The 21,685-nt window shown below is 42.0% G+C and overlaps 4 protein-coding genes across 14 annotated transcripts in view; 3 read left to right on the top strand and 1 right to left on the bottom strand.

Moving 5' to 3' along the window:
• Positions 1–21,685, top strand: part of LOC121645114 (zinc finger protein OZF-like) — a 352,747-nt gene that overhangs the window by 4,179 nt on the left and 326,883 nt on the right. The window contains exons 3-13 of one of the 7 annotated variants that reach the window (XM_041993497.1): positions 932–1,024; positions 1,146–1,289; positions 1,438–1,613; positions 1,753–1,889; positions 2,014–2,107; positions 3,094–3,432; positions 4,264–4,322; positions 6,251–6,383; positions 6,528–6,655; positions 9,348–9,385; positions 9,647–10,850. The exons of 1 other annotated variant lie outside the window; for it this stretch is intronic. In XM_041993497.1, coding sequence (XP_041849431.1) covers positions 932–1,024; positions 1,146–1,289; positions 1,438–1,613; positions 1,753–1,889; positions 2,014–2,107; positions 3,094–3,432; positions 4,264–4,322; positions 6,251–6,383; positions 6,528–6,545 — 1,193 coding nt within the window. In that variant the 3' untranslated portion in view covers positions 6,546–6,655; positions 9,348–9,385; positions 9,647–10,850. Of the gene's footprint in view, positions 1–931; positions 1,025–1,145; positions 1,290–1,437; positions 1,614–1,752; positions 1,892–2,013; positions 2,108–3,093; positions 3,433–4,263; positions 4,323–6,250; positions 6,384–6,527; positions 6,656–9,347; positions 9,386–9,646; positions 10,851–21,685 lie in introns of those variants that run through there. 5 more of the 7 variants (XM_041993499.1, XM_041993506.1, XM_041993498.1 and 2 more) reach the window with 5 other exon arrangements.
• Positions 1–21,685, bottom strand: part of LOC121645098 (zinc finger protein 420-like) — a 1,096,702-nt gene that overhangs the window by 843,574 nt on the left and 231,443 nt on the right. The window lies entirely within an intron of this gene.
• LOC121645092 (zinc finger protein OZF-like) overlaps positions 16,440–21,685 on the top strand; it is a 121,808-nt gene continuing 116,562 nt past the window's right edge. For 3 of the 5 annotated variants that reach the window (XM_041993433.1, XM_041993429.1, XM_041993432.1), the window contains exons 1-2: positions 16,441–16,671; positions 20,562–20,686. In XM_041993433.1, coding sequence (XP_041849367.1) covers positions 16,500–16,671; positions 20,562–20,686 — 297 coding nt within the window. In that variant the 5' untranslated portion in view covers positions 16,441–16,499. Of the gene's footprint in view, positions 16,672–20,561; positions 20,687–21,685 lie in introns of all 5 variants that reach the window. The other 2 variants (XM_041993436.1, XM_041993431.1) reach the window with 2 other exon arrangements.
• The window catches only part of LOC121644284 (zinc finger protein 260-like), a 75,895-nt gene continuing 74,998 nt past the window's right edge, over positions 20,789–21,685 (top strand). The window contains exon 1 of the mRNA XM_041992137.1: positions 20,789–20,851. The gene's annotated coding sequence lies outside the window, so the exon portion shown is untranslated. The remainder of the gene's footprint in view (positions 20,852–21,685) is intronic.

Raw genomic sequence — 21,685 nt, 5'->3', positions numbered from 1 at the left:
GGGTCCGACCTGTAGAGTCACCTTAGGCAAGCAGGTCCTAAGTGAGGGACCTGACCGAGCTGTAAAAGACCAATAAGCTTCTCTCTAATGACCAGTTAAAACACATTAATAATAATATATTGTGTTAAAGAAAGGGGATACGTACGGAGTTATTCTATATAGTAAGATATTGATTAAAATTCTCCAAACACAGTGTAAAAATGACTCGGGAAGACTCGGCCGTCTTCCAGCTCGAGTTAAACAGATTTGAATTTTCTCTGCACCATGGTCTGGTTTCTCCTTGAAGGAGAAACTACAGTAAGTCTTCTCTATTTACAAAGTTGTATGAGCATTTCAGTCCAAGCAACATTTTAGAATGGCTTCATTTTGTTCGTCTTACACCCAACACATTTCAAAAAGGGCTAAAGTGGCCGAGTTGGGCAGTCTTTCAAATAAGATGCTGGTTTAAGACAACAGGAGCATAAAACACAGCAAACAGACTGAAAATGGAAAATGCTTTTTAAGTCTTGTTTATTGCTGATGCAACAATTTCACCTGTTTCTCTGGTAAGAACACTGCGAGTTTAAAGTAAGGCCAATACAACTAAATGCGTCTGTTCCACAGGCTTATAAGTCTGTAGAAAGTGGTATTTTATGGGCTCCAGGGTTCAGGAAACAGACACCGCCATGTCTCCCACCAGCAGTAACAGATGACATCACTTTAATCATCACAAGATGAATTTCATTCATTTACCGGCCAAGTTTGATTTCCTCATATTACGTTTTTAAAACAAATACTTTGTTACATAGACGATCTCTTCTGTGCTTCAGTCTTTTCTGACTGTTCCTGTAGTTTTAAAACCCCAAACCATCCTGTTTAAAGCTGGTAGGGCCCATGGTGTTGCTAATACTTTATATCAGACCACAAAATTAATACTTTTTTTTTTTTTTAACAGATAACATCATGCTGATCAAAGCAAAAATCAATAAGGAACAGAAATATGTAAAGATCAGCAAACCGAGCCTCGAGGAATTTCTGAGCTCTGGTAAGTCATCAATGATCCGCTATCGTAAAGACAGGAGCAGAATGAAGTTGTTCCTTTTATCCTGAAACTGAAGCTTACATCTGAAGTGACCTTCTCCTCGTGGCTTTCATGTTTTTCTAAGCTTTCGTGAAGTTCTCCATCGTTCCTCCTGTCAGAGAGAGCGTCAGAGTTTACGACGAGACGGGAACTGAGGTGGATGCAGACGTCTTTGAGGAAGTCGTGCAGCAGCCCAGCGCTGGTGTATTTACTATCACATGTGACAGGGGTAAACTTGATCTTTGTTGAATCCCATTTCCTTCTGCATGGTCAGCTGGATGTTGACTAAGACCTGAGTACAGTTAATAGTTTGGGTAAAACTGAGCAGTATCATCCATTTGTACTTTTCATTTCTCTGTCTTCTAACCTGTGTTTAGCTTCCCAGGGTGGGACCCAGGGGGCAGCATCCACCAGCCCAGTGCCTGAAGTCATGACCAATCCATTGGCAGAGCTTTCACGTTGTAACTCTAAAGACACGATCATCCAGGATGAGGATTACAGCCCTCCATGTAAACAGCCGAAGATAAAATGGATGGAGATTCCCGCGAGAAACGTCAGTAGATGCGAAAATGTCTTCTGGTGTATTGCGACTTAATAATAAAAAAAAGGTTTTACGTGCATTTATTGTGATTTGTTCTGTCGTAGGTAATATTTGTTGCCTGTTTTCCATCATCTTCTTCGTCTGTTGACAGTTGGTTGAATTTGCGCTGACTAAGAAACCTGGTGGAGAGCAAATTATCAAGGAATACGTCCGGACAAAAGGCCTCACTGATTCCTCACGGAGGAAGCTGGTTAAAATCCTTACTGCACACATGGCTGGAATTCACGGGTGACTCTTTTTGTTTGTTTAAGATGAGCCGCTTGTGGAGAACTGACTCATTGCTGAGTTTAGTTTCATCCACACTGTTGTGAAAATGTGAGTAAATGGAATATTTTTACTTTGTGTTTGTCAGCACGGCACCACCAAGGCGAGTGAGAGAGATGTATGCTCAAGGCATCGTTGAGATGTTCCCAAGCCTACGGGATCCATACTCCAAAAATGGATATGTAAGCCTGTTTTATTTTATTGTAAGATTTTTTTTATTGAACCTTTATTTAACCGGATTAAAATCCCGTTGACATCTAGATCTTTTTTGCAAAGGTGACCTGGCCATGAGGACAGCAGCACGGCATAAACAAAGAAATACATTTGCAAAGTGCAGTATTAGAATAAATTAAGACAACCAGTAACAGGTTAGCACACAGATTATTAACATATATAGAAAATAAAATAGGTCCTAAGACGGAGCCCTGTGGCACACCTTTAGAGATATTAAGAAAGGATGAGGAGGAACCAGCGAATTGGACACACTGTTCATGGTAGCTTGATCTGAGACACCAATCTGGAGTCGTGTTTAGTCAAGATGTCGTCATCCACAGGGTTGAAACGCTTAAACAGATCAATAAAACATGTGACACAATATTGTTTACAATCCAAACCCAAAATTACACAATTACAACCCTTTAAAGTGGCAGTGGCGTGCTGTGCTGCTTCTGCTACACTGAACGTTTGTTAAAATGCTTTTTGAGTCTAAAAACACTTTCAATTAGTCACTAAACATTTTTCTAAACTTTTGGCCTGAACACAAACTGTAGCTTTGAAGTTGGCCTATTACGTCTGAAGTATCACCACCTTTCAGCAGAGGAAGTCTGGATTTCCAGACTTATATATTTTTTTTAATATTTTTGACTCAGACGCAGGTTAAAGATGTAGGACAGAGGTTCAGCTGTTAAGCCTGCTTAACTTTTCTGTAGGTTGTTTGGAGCAAGTTAATACTTCTGTAGGTCAACCTGAAGAACGCAAGAGGCAAAGGCCACCAGTCACTGGAAATGATGAATTATACATTTTAAATGGAAAATAGTTTAAAAAGTTGCACTTTAAGGATTAATTTTTGATTTATAGAGCAAAATAATGAATTATCATTTCCAAAGATTTTATGATTCTCATCTTTTTCTGGCGTTTCCATACTTAATGTTCTTGTTCTAATTGAAAGGAACATTTCTACGATGGTGAAAGTGGCAGTGGTTACTTGGCGTGGAGGCTTAAAACCATCCAGAGGAAAGACAAATCATCGGAGGGCAGAGGCTCATCGTGTCAGCTGACTGGTGGTGGACCAACAGCCAGAAGAGATGCTTCGTTGAGTCCTGAGGTGACCCTGAGTCAAGAGCAGTGCAAGGAGGCCATTACCTTTATGAAGCACTCTTCTGACGAGGCCACTATCAAGCACAAGATGAAGATGACATTTGGTTATCGACGGAAGATGGTCCTGGACAAAGAGAAATCATCTGATGTCCTGACTGAATTTCCACGCTTCAAAGATGTCAAAGGCTTGGTAATTAAGCTATGCATTATCTGAAACAAATAAGACGATGCTGACGTGGTTTTCCTGTAGATATTTGTTCATGATCATGACTTAAAAAACATTTATTTAAAAGTTTCCAGTATTCTGAGGAGGAGATTTTAATTTCCTTCACATGAGTTTATAGAAATAACTTTTCTGGGCAGTCTTACAATGCAGCGCCTGAAACAAACACTTTGGTTTATTTGGTCTTGAGTTTAAAACTCCACTAGATCTCCAGATCCGCAGAGGTCCATCTCTTCTACCTTCATCAGTGTATTCAGATGCTCTATCTGTAAATACACAATGATCCATGATAACAGCATTATTTATCACATTTTCATCATAAAAACATCACCATCACTACGATGTTGCTAAGAGACCTCTATTCAGACCTGGACATGATGATGAAGCCACTTCCTGTCAGACTTTCCACCAATCAGAGAGCTTAGATTGACGGTAACGTCCAATCAGGAGCAGCCAAAGATCAACCAGTGAGCAGAAAGTTCTATGTGTGTGAAAAGAAGGAAAAAAAATGCTCCTCTATGGCTGGAAATGGCTATTTTTTTCTCCTGAAAGCCAAGACTTGAGAGAACGATGAGATGAGAAAAGGTTTGGTCACTGCTGATCTGTGTGTTATTTCTACAAAGTTCTGTTAGTAATAAATTCTGCTTTCTTCTTCTGGTCGGCCTTTTATGCTGCTATATCTATTCATACATTCATTTGACATCATTTTAGCCTCAGAATCTGACAGCTGAGTCTGCGTGCTCACTGGGGTTTAAAAGGAGTTGAAGGGTTGAACTTTTTGTCGTTCATCTACTTTAGATTGAGCAGGACTTCATCCTGGAGTTTGGAGAAGACATCGCTTCCAAGTTTTTGGAGAGGTCAGTGCCGACTGTTCTCTCATTAAGTGTTCCTCCGATGGGTCTATTTATTAAATGTTCCTTTTCTGTTCCAACTTTACATTTAATTACTCCACATGGGAATAATCGAATCAAATCAAATTTTTGTTATATAGCACTTTTCGTACATAAGAGCAGCACAAAGGACTTTACACAACAATAACTAAATAACAGCAACAAAACCCAAGCATATGACTCAACCCAGTAAAAACAACAACACACATCCAACCATTATCTCACACAGGTAAAGCACACAAAGCACCCCCACCCACCTACCCAGCCACTAATCCCATACCCCGCAGACAAACCCCAATCCCCAGTCTTGGGGATCTTTCCACACCGGGAGCTCCCCCACCCACAACCACAGAGGCTGCCACCACAGGACCCACCCAGATCATGGCTGGCCGGGTCCCCCACCACAACCTGGTGCAGTGCAGGACGGCACCAACCCCCCAGACAAAGGCGTCACCGCACGCCAGACCTGCAGACGGAGCAGACAGAGCCCCCTGGCGTGGAGGCTCCCAGTAAGGAAAAGGAAAACTCTGGAAACACCGGGGAAGTTCAATTTAAAAGGGATCAACAAACTTATAATAATAATAAAAATAATCAACAATAAAATAAGTAGAAACAGCTGTTTAAAAGTATATGAAAGGGTATTAAACAATAAAATCTGAATAAAAAAAGCTGAATTAATGTGTTTAAAATAAGTAACAAGTCACATCATTAAACGAGTAAAACATGGATAAAACACAATAGTAAATTAACATGAGCATAAAATAAAAGTAAAATACCTTTATAATAAAACAGGAGTGGTAAATGACTATTATTAAATAAATTCAGAAGAAAACATGTTGAATTAAAAGCCTAGGTAAAAACATAGGTCTTGAGCCAGGTTTTAAAAACTTCTATGGTTTTCAGACGCCCTCAGGTCTCTGACATACAAACTAAAATGAAGCTCAGCGTCAATCTTTGTGAAAATGTTCGAACTGGGGTCTGGTGGCCTTTCCGTGTGGAATTTGCATATGCTCCCCGTGTATGTGTGGGTTCTCCCCAGATACTCTGGCTTCCCTCCCCCCTGCCAACGACATGCGTGTTAGGTTAATTGGTGACTCTAAATTCGCTCTAGGAGTGAGTGTGAATGGTTGTTTTGTCTGTGTTGGCCCAGCGATGGACTGGTGACCCCGTCCGGGTACACCGCCTCTCACCTATTAAACTGCTGGGATAGGCTCCAGCTTATCGCGGACTCTTGGTGGATGAAACGGTTCAGATAATGAATGAATGAATAAAAATAAGAAAACCCTAAGATCGTTGAGAGTTATAAAAACCAGTAAAAGAACCCTAAAATCGACCTGAAGCGGACTGGAAAGCCAGTGAAGACTCCAGGGATGGGGGTGATGTGGGGCTCTCTTCTGGTCCCCGTCAGCAGACATGCTGCAGAGTCCCGCAGCAGCTGAAGGGCTGCTGAAGTTTTCAGAGAAGATCGTTGCAATAATCAGACCTGCAGGTGATAAAAGCATCAGAGTCTCTGGCTTGAGAGAGGAACTCGAACTCTGCTTATGTTCTTCAGCTGGTAGAAAGAAGTCTTAGTGTCATTATAGATGGTGGGTTAATCAAACCCAAGTTCAGAGTAAATAGGAAGTTTCTCACTGTTCTTGTGGTTTAATGGCAGAGTCAAAGTTTGCTGTTTAAGTTTTCTCTCCCGGCTCCAGTAACTAAAACCTCCGTCTTGTCTTCCTGAAGACTCCTGGATGAAGCAGAGCTAATGTCATCTAAGGTTAGACAATGGTGTCGATGACAGCACAGTCGCTGCATTTGGGAGTGATTTTATGTTTTTTATGCTTGATTATACTTGATTTCAGCTGCTCTTGGAATTCATCTGCTCTCAACTAAAAGAATATCTCTTTATTTAGGTGGCCTGCTATTTTCAGGCAGAAGATCATCCAGCAGAGCAAGACCCTTATTTCTTCAAGTGACCTCCAAGAACTCATCTGTTGTGCCGAGGGGGCATCAAATAACGAAGGATTTGAGGAGACTCTAGCTCTGGTACTTTGCTTCGACATCTACTAGAACTCATACTTCTGTTTTCACTCTCTGGATTTTCTTGGCTTAGCTGCGTGTTTAAAGATACTGTATTCTTCAATTGTAAGAGTCTTTTAGCATGTAGCCGTTGTTGTTTTGTGTTCGCAGGCTGGGACAGGGATCTAGCTTCCATCATGCTCCTCCTCCACCTGATTCCTCCTTCCTGTCAAGGACGTAAAAGACCTGGAAAAGTTTCTGCATCCCAAGCTGAGAAGCACCTTGTGGTCTTTCAGGAGGTTTGTATCATACCTTATTCTGGAGAAGTAAAGACACTTTTTTACCCTTTACATGTGTGAAACTGATCCTTGGGTAACCTCCTGAGACTTAGTGCACAGCTTAAAGTATTCTGGCACCTTGTCGGTTCTCTGGCATGCAGAGATTTTGTAGTGGAAAAAAATCCAGTTCAATAGCGTGATATGTGCGTTAATGTGGACTATCGTAACATTGAGTTAATCTCCCAAAAGCATGAAAGGAACACAGCTTTATCTCAACCAAACTCATTGCTAACCAATCAGAAGTTGAGTGGGGCTTGAGAAATGATCCACACCACAGCCTTGCACTGGGATCCCACAACGCAAATCTTTCGGGAGAGAGCGGCGTTATGGTTGTATTGGGTTGGGTCAGGGAGTGTTAAAGTTGTATTGGGCGGGGCCGGGCGGTGTTAAGGTTGTATTGGGCGAAGCTAGGCAGTGTTAAGGTTGTATTGGGTGGGATCAGGTGGTGTTATGGTTGTATTGGGCGGGGTCGGGAGGCGTTAATGTTGTATTGGGCGGAGCTAGGAAGTGTTAAGGTTGTATTGGGTGGGATCAGGTGGTGTTATGGTTGTATTGGGCGGAGCTGGGCAGTGTTAAGGTTGTATTGGGTGAAGCTGGGCAGTGTTAAGGTTGTATTGGGCGGAGCTAGGAAGTGTTAAGGTTGTATTGGGCGGAGCTAGGAAGTGTTAAGGTTGTATTGGGTGGGATCAGGTGGTGTTATGGTTGTATTGGGCGGAGCTGGGCAGTGTTAAGGTTGTATTGGGTGAAGCTGGGCAGTGTTAAGGTTGTATTGGGCGGAGCTAGGAAGTGTTAAGGTTGTATTGGGCGGAGCTAGGAAGTGTTAAGGTTGTATTGGGTGGGATCAGGTGGTGTTATGGTTGTATTGGGCGAAGCTGGGCAGTGTTAAGGTTGTATTGGGCGGAGCTGGGCAGTGTTAAGGTTGTATTGGGCGGGAGCTAGGAAGTGTTAAGGTTGTATTGGGGTGGAATCAGGTGGTGTTATGGTTGTAATTGGGCTGGGGGTGGGGCGTAGGTGTGTGAGGCGTTTAAGGTTGTATTGGGCAGAGCTGGCAGTGATTATGGTTGTTATGGGCGGAGGCTGGGGCAGTTGTTAGGTTGTATTGGGCGGAGCTGGGGCAGTGTTTAAGGTTGTATTGGGCGGAGCTGGGCAGTGTTAGGTTGTTATTGCGGCTGGAGCTGGGCTAGTGTTACGGTTGTATTGGGGGAGCTGCGGCAATGTTAAGGTGTATTGGGGGAGCGCTGGGCAGTGCTGGGCAGTGTTAAGGTTGTATTGGTCGGAGTCTGGGCAGTGTTAAGGTTGTTATTGGGGAGAGCTGGGCCGTGTTAAGGTTGCATTGGGCGGAGCTGGGCAGTGTTAAGGTTGTATTGGGTGGAGCTGGGCAGTGTTAAGGTTTGTATTGGGCGAAGGAGCTGGGCAGTGTTAAGGTTTGTATTGGGCGGAGCTAGGAAGTGTTAAGGTCTGTATGGGTGGGATCAGGTGGTGTTATGGTTGTATTGGGCGGGGTCGGGAGGCGTTAAGGTTGTATTGGGCAGAGCTGGGCAGTGTTATGGTTGTATTGGGCGGAGCTGGGCAGTGTTAAGGTTGTATTGGGGGGAGCTGGGCAGTGTTAAGGTTGTATTGGGCGGAGCTGGGCAGTGTTATGGTTGGTATTGGGCGGAGCTGGGCCAGTGTTAAGGTTGTATTGGGGGAGCTGGGCACTGTTAAGGTTGTATTGGGGGGAGCTGGGCAGTGCTGGGCAGTGTTAAGGTTGTATTGGGCGGAGCTGGGCAGTGTTAAGGTTGTATTGGGGGAGCTGGGCAGTGTTAAGGTTGCATGGGCGGAGCTGGGCAGTGTTAAGGTTTGTATTGGGCGGAGCCTGGGCACGTGTTAAGGTTGTATTGGGCGGAGCTGGGCAGTGTTAAGGTTGTATTGGGTGGGCTCAGGCAGTTATGAATAAACAGCGGGTCCATAATTCGCTAGTTGATGGGGAGTGAAACTGAGGTTGGTAGCAAAATTAAGGCTGGATAACATGAATCTAAAGAAATAAAAGGAAAATCAGATATGTTCTCTTTAGCTCTTGTTTAAAATAAATGTGATATTTGCACCTTTGTTTAATGGATTACCCTTTTCCTAAAATAATTGCAGCAAAGTTTTTTGGCCTTAGTTTACATTAATATGAACATTTTGATTCAAAACTGAGATTTTTTTCTATGTAGGCCAATGAATGAAATGGTTCTAATAAAACGGTGCATAAAATAACAGGTTGTTTAACTCTAAACATATTTAGTTTAGGTGTCGGCAGGAGTCGTGGGCGGTAATGGTGAGAATTTTAGTGGGAGTGGGTGGGAGCAGGTCCCTGCATGGCTCTAATACAGACCATATGACCACACATGATAGAGCTGAGATGATGAAGTAAAAAACCTCTGTGGCTCCCTGAGCAAGGCACTTTAACCCCCGACTGCTCCCCTGGCAGCTCACTGCTCCTAGCAACTAGCATGGGTGCAGATAAAAAATTTTCCCACTGTTGTTCCTAATAAAGGATATTAAACAAGCTCCAAATTTTAGCTTCACGTATGTTATGAAAAACTGCGAACCTTTGACCACATTAGACCAGGTCCTGCTGAAAAACTACAAAACTTAATATGTTCAAAATCTGGTCTGAATTTTTCTACAGAGCATAAAGACCCCAACCACCAAAGAAACATCCAGCTGGTTGATCATTTTTTTCTTAACTAACATAAAATATTTTGGTTTTCTGCAACATAATACAAACTTCAGTGTACCTGGAACCAGTTCTGATGGTGTCAGATGACATATTTTTGTTTTAAAATTGAATTCATATCTACATCATATGTAATAAATATGTATAATATGTAATTAAACATTTAAATATACATATAAATTTATTAGAATTCTATTTAACCCAAAATAGCCAGGAAATCAAGCTAATTTTACTCATTCTTTTCTACTCAGAGTGGGTCAAGCCTCAAGGAACATGCTGATGCCATCACCCGCTTCCGCTCAGCCCCTATCTGCTGGCTGTTGGACCAAGAGGAGCTCCATCCATCAGTTCTCATTGTTCTGAACAAACACCTCATACCATGCAGCTCAACCAGCTCACTGGGAGCTTTTTGATGAACTCTTTAAGGCGCATTTTGTATCGGCACCGTTTACAATCAGAAGCTCCACAACATGTACACCCTTCATCAAACAAACTGTCTACAACATAGATGTCGGGAGGGTTCAGGAGACTCCTAGTGTTGCAGAGATCAGGTCCAGACTACTGAACTAGGACTATGGGCATCAGTGCAATTTGCCACAATCAGTGTGACCTGCTTCATTTTTCTAAGATTTTCCCTATTTCATCCAATGTGTTTTTAATACGATGGGGATGATATTTTTTGTTTAGCAGGTTCATTTAATCTGTATTGTGACTGTAAGCCGTATGAATATTGTCCAAGTTTCTTTTGCCTCGAATGTGATCAGGTAGGCTGTTACTATGGTTTCTGGTAGAGTTTCAGGATTCCGGAAACATCTTGACACAGAACCTTCTGCACAATCTGAAGCTGATGATGGTGTTGAAGGTAGTTTTGTTGCAAGTAATGCTTAGTCTGAAGATGCAGACTCAGACGGTGGAAACCAGCCAGTATTTGGGAAGTCGTGCCAGTATCAGCATCCGTACTGGTGACGTAGTGTGCGTCCGCTACTGCACAGCTAGATTTTCTTGGTGTAAATCACTTTGTGCATCCATGGATGAAGCAGGTTATGAGTCTAAAGCTAAAGATGCCGCTTTGATAATGTTTATCTTTTCAGGATGTTTCTGTCAGAACTAAAACAGTGAATCTGTGAAAACACTCCAAACTATTTTACTTCACTGGATTCTGATGTCAAAATAAAAGGAACATTTTAAACAGAAATGGAAAACTGTTCGACCCTGCATTAAAAAGCATCTGGTGAAGAAAACAGAAGGAACAGATGTGCTGATCAAGCTTGTATTAATGACAAGTCTGCACATGCTTCCAATTCTAGAAATCCTGAAGTCTGTTCCTACTACTTCATACATCAGTTATATGTTTTTCATCTAGCCAACTTCAAAGGTCGATCTGTGTTTACATCCAAAAGATGCCTTATACATGATAAACCTTCATTTTTTCAAATTAAAAGTTTGATATGCAAATGGAATTGTTTTAATGCCGACTTGAGACTGTTTCATGAACCACATGTATCAGGCCAGTTCTGCATATGTGGCCTATGCATATGAGGCAAAGCATCATTTTTTCAAGACTTAAGAGTTTTTAAAACATGTCACTTAAAGGCAGATTTAAGCTCGCATGGCGTAACTGACGTAGCCTGGTGTAGTTCTGCAGAGATTCCAATTCGTACCTCTTCCAGACCTGACGCTGCACCCCTGCTACAAAGACGGTTACGCTGAGGTAACCCCTTGTGATTTGGTCAGTTTGGGATCACGTGTTGCTGGATATCTGGATCTTCTTGCTGAATTTGTGGGTAACCAAGCGGCAACCTCAGCTGGTAAAATGTGAAGCCGAAGTGCGGAAGTGCAAAAATTGTAGTTATCCCTTAATCACTAGGGGCTCCAAAACAGTCAATCCCCACAGACTCCCATGTTAAAAAGACCAACTTCACAGCAGAAATGTTAAAGCCTGGTACAAAAAACATTTGAGGATTAAAAGGTCAAGTTTACCTTCATGACAACTGTGAGGGTGGTGAATTTTTTTCGAACTCTTCATTTGGATGTTATTTAATCTTGAAATTTGGCATAATTAGGGGCATGTCCTTTTGATTGACAGGTATCCAATATACCCGGCAAGAAGCGAGAGTGACAGCACAACCGTGGTTTTTAGCCGTGCGAACAGCTCCTTAGCTTAGTCCGCCCTACCTCTGTTAGCTGGTAGCTACTGCTTAGTTCGGTTAGCTCTTAGCTACAGACAGCTCAGAGTTTGGTGGGTGTCAGTCATCCACCCCCACCTTCACAGTCCCCCTCTCAGCTCCACCTCTTTGTCCATTTTTGGATTTTCCGGGAATGACGACATGCGTGACACACCAAGATGGCGATGGTGGGAACCACCCAATAAGTTTCAATTCAGCTCTTCAGAATCTACGGGTGACGTCATGGAGACTCTGTTCATCTTTTATATACAGTCTATGTGGTAACCACCGTTTTTGAAAACAACACCCAATGGATCAAGTTGATGACATATTTTTTTCGTTTTTCTTCCACAAGCTAATAAAGACACTGAACCATACAGGACGTCATTGTGACTTCTGCTTCTTTCCCCCCTGCTGATGGTTGTGTAACACATGTAATGTAGTTCTCAGCTTCCAGCAGTGCTTTTACTTTCGCGGGCTGAGTTCTTTTTTTTTTTTTTTTTTTTTTTGCTGCTTCGCTCTCCTCTCTGCTTGCATTTTCTGCCAGTATTCTTATTTTTCTACCCAAGAAACTTATGAGCAACGGCTCCTGGATGCTCATTAATCACTATTTTGTGGTAGATTTGGTTGGATACTAATATTTTTTGAAGACTCTTACAATCTTGTCAGTATCCTGTCAGCGTGGCCTACAAATAGCAGAAGCCTTATGTACAGTACTCAGGAGCTAAAGCTAACTAGCTGCAAGATGCCTCCCTTCTCTACAGATGACTATCACAACTTCTACAGAGGATCAACATGCTGGAAACAAAGATTCAACAGCTCGAGGTGAATGTGGAAGTGAATGGATTGGTGTGGAAATAAAAACAACCTTGCCTTTAATAAAAAAAAACAGCTGACAAGATTGTGCTAACACACAGCTAATTAGCACAAACTTAGCTGGAAAGAAAAAGAGGACAATGTACAAGTTAATAACTCTTTCAATGACTAGTCCTCCCTGGACTGCTCTTGGTGTAAAGCCAAAGAGTAAATCATCTCACGGGGAAATGGGAGGTGCGAGTAACAGGCAGAGCCAGTTTGCTGAGATTAGCGACGCGACCGGCCTGGTCTGCTCTGCCATCCAGACCAAGCACATCCTCAACCCCTCTCATTAGCAAGACACAAGTCATGGCCAGTTTATCAGAAGGAAACTAACAAATCCTCTCCACAACAACCAGACATGCAACTACAGAACAGGTTTGCTCCACTGCTGCAGGATTCTGGATCTACATCTGATGATCGGAATGAAATCTCCCTACAAAAAAACCAAATCAGACCAGAAAAGCAAATCAGAAGTAAAAAGGTGACAAGGAAAAGCAAACGGCTGGGCCTCAGACTCTGATTGTTGGTGACTTGGTGTGAAAGACGTGAGAAATGTGTGTGGAAAAACGTACAAAAGTACTGTGCTTTCCCAAGGATATCAGATGTGAGGGGCAAAATTACACAAATTGTGATGGCGCACCCAACTGTGGAAAACCTTCATCCTGCATGTGGGGTCGATGATGTTGTGAACAACAATCTGAGGTGCTGAAGCAGGATTTTACTGAACTGCTGGATACGATCAAGCTGTCTGGGATGCCCGGAATATTCATCAGTGGCCCTCTCCTCCCATCAGAGGAGTTGAGAGATTTAGTAGGCTGTTTAGTCTGAATGCATGACTGTTGGCTGTATGTACCACACATACCAGTTCATTTCATAGACAACTTCAACTTCTTCTGGTATGGCAGGCACTTTTTACGACGGATGGTGGAGTAAAGTTGTTTGCCTCCACACCTGTTTTTATTTTCTGAACAGACACTGTTCCCTCAGACAAGGACAACAGACAAGATAGACCAAAACATCTTGACAAGACACAGCCTAGAGGACACCTTAGACAAAAACCACCTCAGCCCCTCCCAAAGAAAGCCCCAAGGCTCTCAGCAAGAACCCACCCCCTTCATCTCATCATACTCCATCCAGGTCACCCTCCCTCTCCTCATCTTCCCCACCCCTCCTGGACTTCACCTCCCAGATGAAGGAGCTGGTCATTATTACAGCCAAATTAACCCCACTGCCCCAGTATGTTTTTTGCCCCCATAAACCCCCCACCAGATTAGCTGAAGGGAGGGCACCCAGCCCCCTCCTGTATGCCAGCTTCATGTTTCGGATGTATGATGTGTGGATGGGTCCAGGCTGTATAGATAACAGCAGTCATGATTCTTCCCAGGACCAGCTGGATCCCTGTTTATTAGAAGGTTTAAAAAACATCTGTAGTGTTTGGTCAACAGAAGGCGAAATGTAGCTCGGTCAGAACAACAGAGAGCTGCTTTCTAAAAGGTTTCCAAGTAGAGTTAACACACCCTGTGAGCCACAGCGTGCCCCCAAACATAGGCTAAACAATTCCAAACCCATTAAGTTAGCTTTATTAAATGTTAGGTCATTAGCAGGAAAACATTTTTAATTAATGATTTAATAACCAAACACAACTTGATTTTATGTTTTTTAATGAAACCTGGTTAAACCAAAATAACAGTGCAGTTGCTCTTATAGGAATCAATCCCCTCCCAAACTTTATTTTTATCCGTGGAGGTCAGACTGAACAGCGAGAGGAGGTGGGGTTGCAGTTTTTATTTAATGAATCATTTTCAGTGTAAGCAGTTATCTCTTGGAGTTTTACTTCTTTTGAATACGTAGTTCTTAGTTGAAAACTTATAATAAAATATGCTAATTTTTCTATTGACCACCAGGGCACTGCGCAACATTTCATGATGGAGTTTAGTGAACTGCTGACTGCAGTCTGTTTTAGACTTTGACTGTGTAATTATTGTTGGTGATTTTAACATTCCATGGTAGACAACCCTCAGGATAAGGCAACTAAAGATCTGGGTCTTCTGGAGAACGTTGGGCTGACTCAGCATATAACAGAGCCCACACAAATTAAAGGACACACTCTAGACTTAGTGATTTCTAAGGCTTTGGATGTTTCCAAGGTAACTGTGTGTGATGTGTGCCTGTACTGATCATTACTGTGTTTTCTTTGAGTGTACAGTTCCTGTTCAAACAAATGTCTCAATAGAGATGATCACCAAACGGTATATAACTGAAACACACACGAGTGGGATGTTTAACTTCTCTTAACATCTGCCCCTATCAGGGGGTTCAGCCAATGAACGTGTCCACTAGTTTTAATGCTAAAATGTTTGGAACAAACTCCAAGAAAGTCTCAGATCAGCGGAAACACTTAGTTTATGTAAATCCAGGTCTAAAGACCCACCCTGTTTTAGAAGACAAAATCTACATCAGGTTCTTTTATTTAAGCTGCAATCTTATTTTTAATATTGTCTTTCCCCACACTGGAACTTATATTTCTTGCATTTTACTTATTTTATTTTTAGCATCTTCTTTCTGTTTTTATTTTCATTAACTGCATTTTCTTTTAAAATTTTTTTTTTATGTTGCCATACATTGACCATTTTTCCCAAATCTCTGGTATAAGGTCAGTTGGCACAAATCAGAGGCCATGGCTGTATCTAAAGTATGTCATCCGGCCATTTTAAGTGGCTCTCGTCTGCGCATGACGTATTAGGTGTATTAAATGTGCGCCAATAACGGATATAATGCAATTAATATAACTCCCCTCCTCATTAAGATAAAGCACAGCCTGGAGAAATGGAAAACACTTAATTTAACCTTATGTGGAAAGATTACCACTATTAAAATGGTGATTGCGCCACAGTTTAATTACTTGTCTATGATGCTTCCGATATCAATCACCCCTGCTGCCACCTTCAGGTTAGGAGGAGAAACTGCAACACAACACCCCTACGTAGCATCACCTACGCCGTAGCTGAACGCATGCAGACATAAATCCGCCTGAAGACACTGGACAAAAAGCACCAAAGATAGAATAGAATAGAATATAATAGAATAGAAAGCCTTTATTGTCATTATACAAAGGTACAATGAGATTTATTGGGTTTGGTGTGTTTTTATTTACTTTAATAAGGGACATGGATGGATGGATGGGTGGGTGGGTAGATGGATGGATTGAGACTCTTTACACCGCATCCTGCTTTAATATCTGCTAATAGAAATAATGATAATACATTTTATTTCGAAGCACCTTTCAGGTCAGTCTAAGACTCTGCAATAAAATCCAACCAGAAAATGAAACAACAGCAGAGAATAAATAAAGATACAGGCCCTAAAAACGGGACAGCATAATTCCAGAGAATGCTATCTTGAACAAGGACTGAAACAGAGGGAGAGTCGCCTGTCACTAATGTCTGGTGGGAAGGTGCCAGCCTGTCAGCACCTGACACAGACATTTCAGGCTGTTACAGACTTGGATCAGCCCTCACCTGTAAACTTGAAGCATACTTGTAAAAAAACGAAAACGAAAAAGAAAAGATGGTCAGGTTCACAACTACAAAACAGTCCCTAGAAATGCTGGGACCCTGGCTAACTTCTGTATACTTGTTTACAGTGTAGAACTCCCTTTGGAAATATCTATCGTTCCTAGAAAATGATAAATAAATAAATAAATAATAATTGACAAAAATTTAACATTGTAAACATCTACAGTAATCTTTCCTCAGCCCAGTTATCAAATATACCTTTGTCACTTGGTTTAAAATAATAAAATTAAATTAATGCCTATTCATTTTGTTTTATCTTTTCGTTGCATCTATACCTTTGTTTACTTATTGTCCACTTTACTTGTTTATCCTGTATCTGTATCTGTTCTAACTACGCGTTTAAAGATTTGTTTGTAAGCTGTAGAATCTCAATAAAGATTTGAGGGGAAAAAAAGACAAAGGGAACAACGGTAGCCAATAGGCTAGCTCCTTTCCGAGCTACACTGTTAGCGGGAAGACGGTTGTGTTTTTGCCTCTCAGCTGAATATTTCAGAGTTTCAGCAACAATGTCTTCAGTTAAGCATCTGAGAGAGTTTATCAGCGAGCGACTAACTGCTGCTGCTGAAGAAATATTCACAGAGTTTGAAAAAACCATCGTCCAGTACGAAGAAGTGATCGATCGTCAGCGCAGACTGCTGGACATCAGCTGGAAACCTCAGAGAAACCTCCACACAGCAGGTAAGAAACAAACTTATGTTAAAGCTGTTTCCTCGTAACTAGTTTTATTAACAAAGAAAGAAGAAATGAGACAGTTAACAGACACATAACTGAAAACAATGACAGGGAGACAGTAAGACTAAAATGCGTTAACAGTTATTAATTATTAATTACTCGATAGCAGCTGAGAAAATCATTTCTTTGTGACTTAAACTTTACGCTGACTCAATACAAAATAACTCCTGATGTCCATCTTTAATCTCTTTTCTCTTGACAATCTGACTGAAAATACAACATAACCGTTAGCACAGCTTTAGTTACTAGCTAACGCTAGTTCCGGCAACAGATGTGAGATGACAGCGGGTTCAGCCAATCACGTTACAAGAAACGCGGTGCAAATCCAATCATATCGGTTGAATGAGTTATAAGGCGGGACTAATAGCAGTGATTTCTTATTATAGATCAAATACATAAGACATGGTGGCGGAAACACTTACTTCTTTGATCATGCTTGTAATGAAATAAGATAAGAATAATTTATTGTCTGCTTGCGCAGAAAATTGTACAGCAACACTGAGTCAACAGTCATCACAGGACAGGACAAAATGGAGTCTATAAAAATCTATTAAAATATAAGCAACAAGGAGTCATAAAATCCACATGTAAGAATGCCCCCCCCAAAAATAAATAAATAAATAAATAAAAACATTGAAACTTCAGGAAAAACCCATACATGTATATTACAGATTGAGCAGTGTGATGGAGTCTGGGATAAATGAGTGGCATCCTAAAGCGTCTGCCTGATAGGAGACGCTGATACTCTTCATGCAGGGGATTGCAGAGGGCTCTGCAACTATCTTATTTGCCAGTCTAAGGGTGTGTGCGGACCAGCCATTAAAGAAACAGTTCTCCCACAGGTTGGCCAACCACCGTGGAGCAGATGTTGCAGCTGTTTCTGAATGCTGTACTTCAGCTTGACAGAGAGGCCACAGAGCCAAACTGGACCTCCATACTGCAGGATGCTTAATATTATGGCGCAGCAGAACTGTGGAGGATTTGCTGTTGGATCCAAGAGACCTGAGTCTACTCAAAAGTAGATCCTCTGCTGTACTTTGTTGCAGATGTAATCCACATGATGGGATCATGACAGGGCAGTGTCCATGTGCACTCCCAAATATTTAAAGGATGCAGATTGTTTAATGGGTTTTGTTGTGTATCATGACTGGAGCAGGTGAATGTTGTGTAGTCCCAAAGATGACCCCTTCTGTCTTGGTTGGGATTCAGTATGAGGGCATTCTGGTCACACCATTGCACTACACTGCTCAACACTGTCAAAGAAAGCATCTGGTTTCTCTTCCTCACTCAACAGAGCCACCAGAGCTGTGTCGTCAGAGAATTTGATAAGATGGTGGTTAGGTTTTTTAGTTTTTGTGCACACTTTTTTCTGACATGTTGACTCCTTCATCTGAGATATGGACTCTTATTTAACAGTTAATTTTAACCTGCAGCACTGCTGTCTCACTGGAAAGTTAAGATCTGAACGCTCACAACTTCTGTTTGATAGGACCATGGAAAACCAGGAATATGGATTCATTAGAAACTTATCATACTAAATGTTTATTCTTGACCTGATAATGATCAAATCATAGAAGTGAAGTTGTGCCTAAACAACACAGAGTACTAACATTGTTGTGGTAAATGTTTTTTTATGTGGTATGTAAAGGCCAAAATCAAAACTGTTCAAACAACCGTTGTAATTTTTCGTGAGTTGGTTTTTCTTCTATTTTATATATCCTTTATGGCATTCAGTTGCGGACAGCAAAGTTAAGAATTTCATTTTCAGGGACAACTTGTTTCCTTACTGCGACAAATGACCAAACTGAGTCTTGAACCATTATAGTCTCAGACCTTGAGGGTTTTTAAGGACTTTGCTGAGTTGTTTGACAAAGTTTAAAAGTCAGTTCTGCTGATGAAGCCCTCTTACAATGATGGCCGCCACCACTCAACAATAAATAATCTTGAGGGGGGCATTTCATTATGTAAGGCTTAAAATATCACTCCATGATGTCAGATAGATCACTCCAGGGTCTTAGAGCCCATGCTACTTAAATTTCTAAGTTGAGCCTTTTATTTGGGAAAGGTGGGTCGTCTTTCAGGTAGACACACTCCATTCTGTTTAGCAGGCCTGTATGAGAGGCGCTCCAGTGTGGCCAGTTTCTTAGCTGATAATACCAATGAGTAGTGGACGGGGTGGTGTGGACGGGGTGGGGGGGCTTCCACTGGGAAACAATGAGTTTTTGCCTCAGCATCAGTGCAGTTTGCACCCATTCTGCTGTACTGGGTGAAGATGTTGAGGGGTGATTGATCCCCAATGAATACACAATCTTGGCAGAAAGGGAATATCTTGTGTGACCGATTTGACATATTCATGAATCTCGGCCCAAAAATCTTGGATTTTAGGGCAGCTGCAAGTCATATGGGTCATTGTGCCTATCTCAGTCTGGTGTCTTCAGCACTCAGCAGTCTGTATTAAGTTTGCCCTGTGTACTCTGTGTAGTGACCAATAAATTCTGTGTAGTAATTTAAATTGAGTGAGTCTTGTTCATAATTCCTTCAAAAGTCTTTTTTTTTAATATTCTGTAAACTCAGGTTCCATTCGTGACCCGTAAAAGCTGTATTAAGATCAGCTTTCCAGGCTGATCTTAGGGTTGGGTCGGGAATCCCTTTTAGAGCATTTATAATATTTAGAGAGGTCCCAGCCTCCACCAAAGACCTTCTCAATGTAAGTGAGATAGCTTATAGTTAAAGGGGGTGTAGAGGGAGATTGAAAAGTCTGGAGCAGTAGATATCGAAGCTGTAGATATTTCCAAAACTGAGTCTGTGGCAGCTGAACAGGGTCCCCAAGGCTGCCAGTCTGTCATGCCACAGAATGAACTTAGATGAGTAATTTTACTGTCATCAAAAAATTTGGTTATTATTCAACTTTTTTTTCACTCACAGTTTCCCTTAAAACTTTAAAAACTCTGGCTCCATGTGTTGAATGCTGCTCGTTTATTAGTGACGGCTTTGGAGTAGTCCGGGAAGATATTGATGTGATGGCCGTCGCAGCTCAGTTTGCCCAGCTTCCTTCCACGATCTGTTCCCTGTCCTGGAACCGCAGGATTCGGGCGATGATTACTCTGGGGGTTAATCATCAGGTTTACGCCTCGTGAAGCTCAGTCTGCCCGGGAAGTCGATGTGCAGGAGACACGAGACAGTAGCACAGATGAAGGCCAGAATATCTGAGCCCTCGCAGCCCTCTGGGAAGCCAGCAAAGTGTAAGTTGTTTCTCCAGTCAGGTCAAGTTTGAGGTCGTCCAGTTTCTCCTGTAAAGCATCCACCTCCTCGCGAGCTGCTGGTGGATTTTTTCCAGTGTTCTGTTAGCATCCTCCAGGAAATCTATGTGGGATTCGGCGTTGCTTAAGCGAGTAGCTATATTGACTAGCTTAGCCTCCACTGCCCTCGTTTCAGCCTGGATAGCGTTAGGCTTGCTCTCTTGTGTCTCGGATGTTTCCTTGAGTAACGCATAGATGCTTGCAATGTACTTTGCCATTTGGTCAGTTGTGGCGGTTTGAGTTTTGTTTAATTTTGTTCAAGCTGCCATCTCAACCACCTGCGTCATCAGACTCCTTCGTCCACTGTGTTTTAATGTCAGTCACTAAGGTGGACTTGGAGAGCCTGATATCTTCTAAAGTGGTATGTGACATAATAAGTGTGAAAACCTCTGCTCTAGAGAATTATTATAGAAGGTTCATTCTTGAGGAGACGAGAACGTGAGACCAATTCCAGACTTTGAATTCTGCTTGAATATGTGAATTTTTTTTTTATGTAACTACATTAATAACCTGGTTCTGTGTTATTTGTCCCTGCAGACGTCCAACACCGATATGACCATGAAGAGGAGGAAGTTCTTGCTGACCAGCAGCTCTCTAAACAGGACATGAGCTCCAGTCTGGACCAGGAGGAACCAGAACCTCCACAGATCAAAGAGGACCAGGAGGAAGTCCACATCAGTCAGGAGGAGAGCAGCTTGTTCTGAAGGATGAGACTGACATGGTGGTTCAATGCAAGTCTGAGTCTGAAGAACTGTTCACAGAGTTTCAAACACCAGCATCCAGTACCGAGGAGGAACCCGATCATCAGCCACAAATAGACAGAGCAGGTGCGTAAATATACACACACACACACACACACACACACACACACATATATATATATATATATATATATATATTTGGGCAACGATTCAAGTTTTTAATCGCGATTAATCGCATGTCATGTGTGATTATTCGCATTGTTACGCACAAAATGTCTCTTTCCTTTAAATGAAAGCCTACAGTTATATAAAGAAATGCAGTAAATTTAAAAAAATGATCTACAGTTTTATGAATCAATATTTGGTTTGTTCAATTGATTAAAAATTGAATAATTGATTTTTTAACCTAGCCCTAGTAACGGTGTTAAAATTTTAATGCATGTGCGACTTGACAAGCTCCGTACATCCGTCATTTCTGTCATGACGGCGGGACGTGGAGAGGCACGATGTAAAAGGTCAGCCGGCTGGTTCTGTGGGTGGATTTGATAATAAACACAGCATTAATGGAGCGACCCGAGGATGTCACCTCCGTGGAGAATGTGGGTGTATTAACACACACTCTTTTCCTGAGAGGGTTCCACAGCGTGTCTGCTCTAGATGATCTCTGTCATCTTTGTTTGCGCAACAGCTGCTTTCTCCCTCTCCTCTCATGTTGCTTCGTGAATTACGACGGCTTTCGTTGATCAGCTGAGCGACTTTTCTCTCGCATGTGTTTTTATGGATCAGCTGAGAAGGAGGAAACTAGCGGTTCATGGTTCACACCGTCACATATTCAACTCAAAGTATTGTTGTTGGCAGGACCTTCTCTAACACAGGAGCTGGCGACAGAAAGTGGCTGTGGAAAGGATTTCAGCTATGCAGGGTGCGTCTAGAAAAGTTCTGACAGGGGCCCAGCCAGGA

The sequence above is a fragment of the Melanotaenia boesemani genome, chromosome 8 (genome assembly GCF_017639745.1).
Source record: "Melanotaenia boesemani isolate fMelBoe1 chromosome 8, fMelBoe1.pri, whole genome shotgun sequence".
NCBI classification, from domain to species: Eukaryota; Metazoa; Chordata; class Actinopteri; order Atheriniformes; family Melanotaeniidae; genus Melanotaenia; species Melanotaenia boesemani.
The sequence above is the reverse complement of the archived record's forward strand: the minus strand, read 5'-3'. Positions and strand labels throughout refer to the sequence as shown.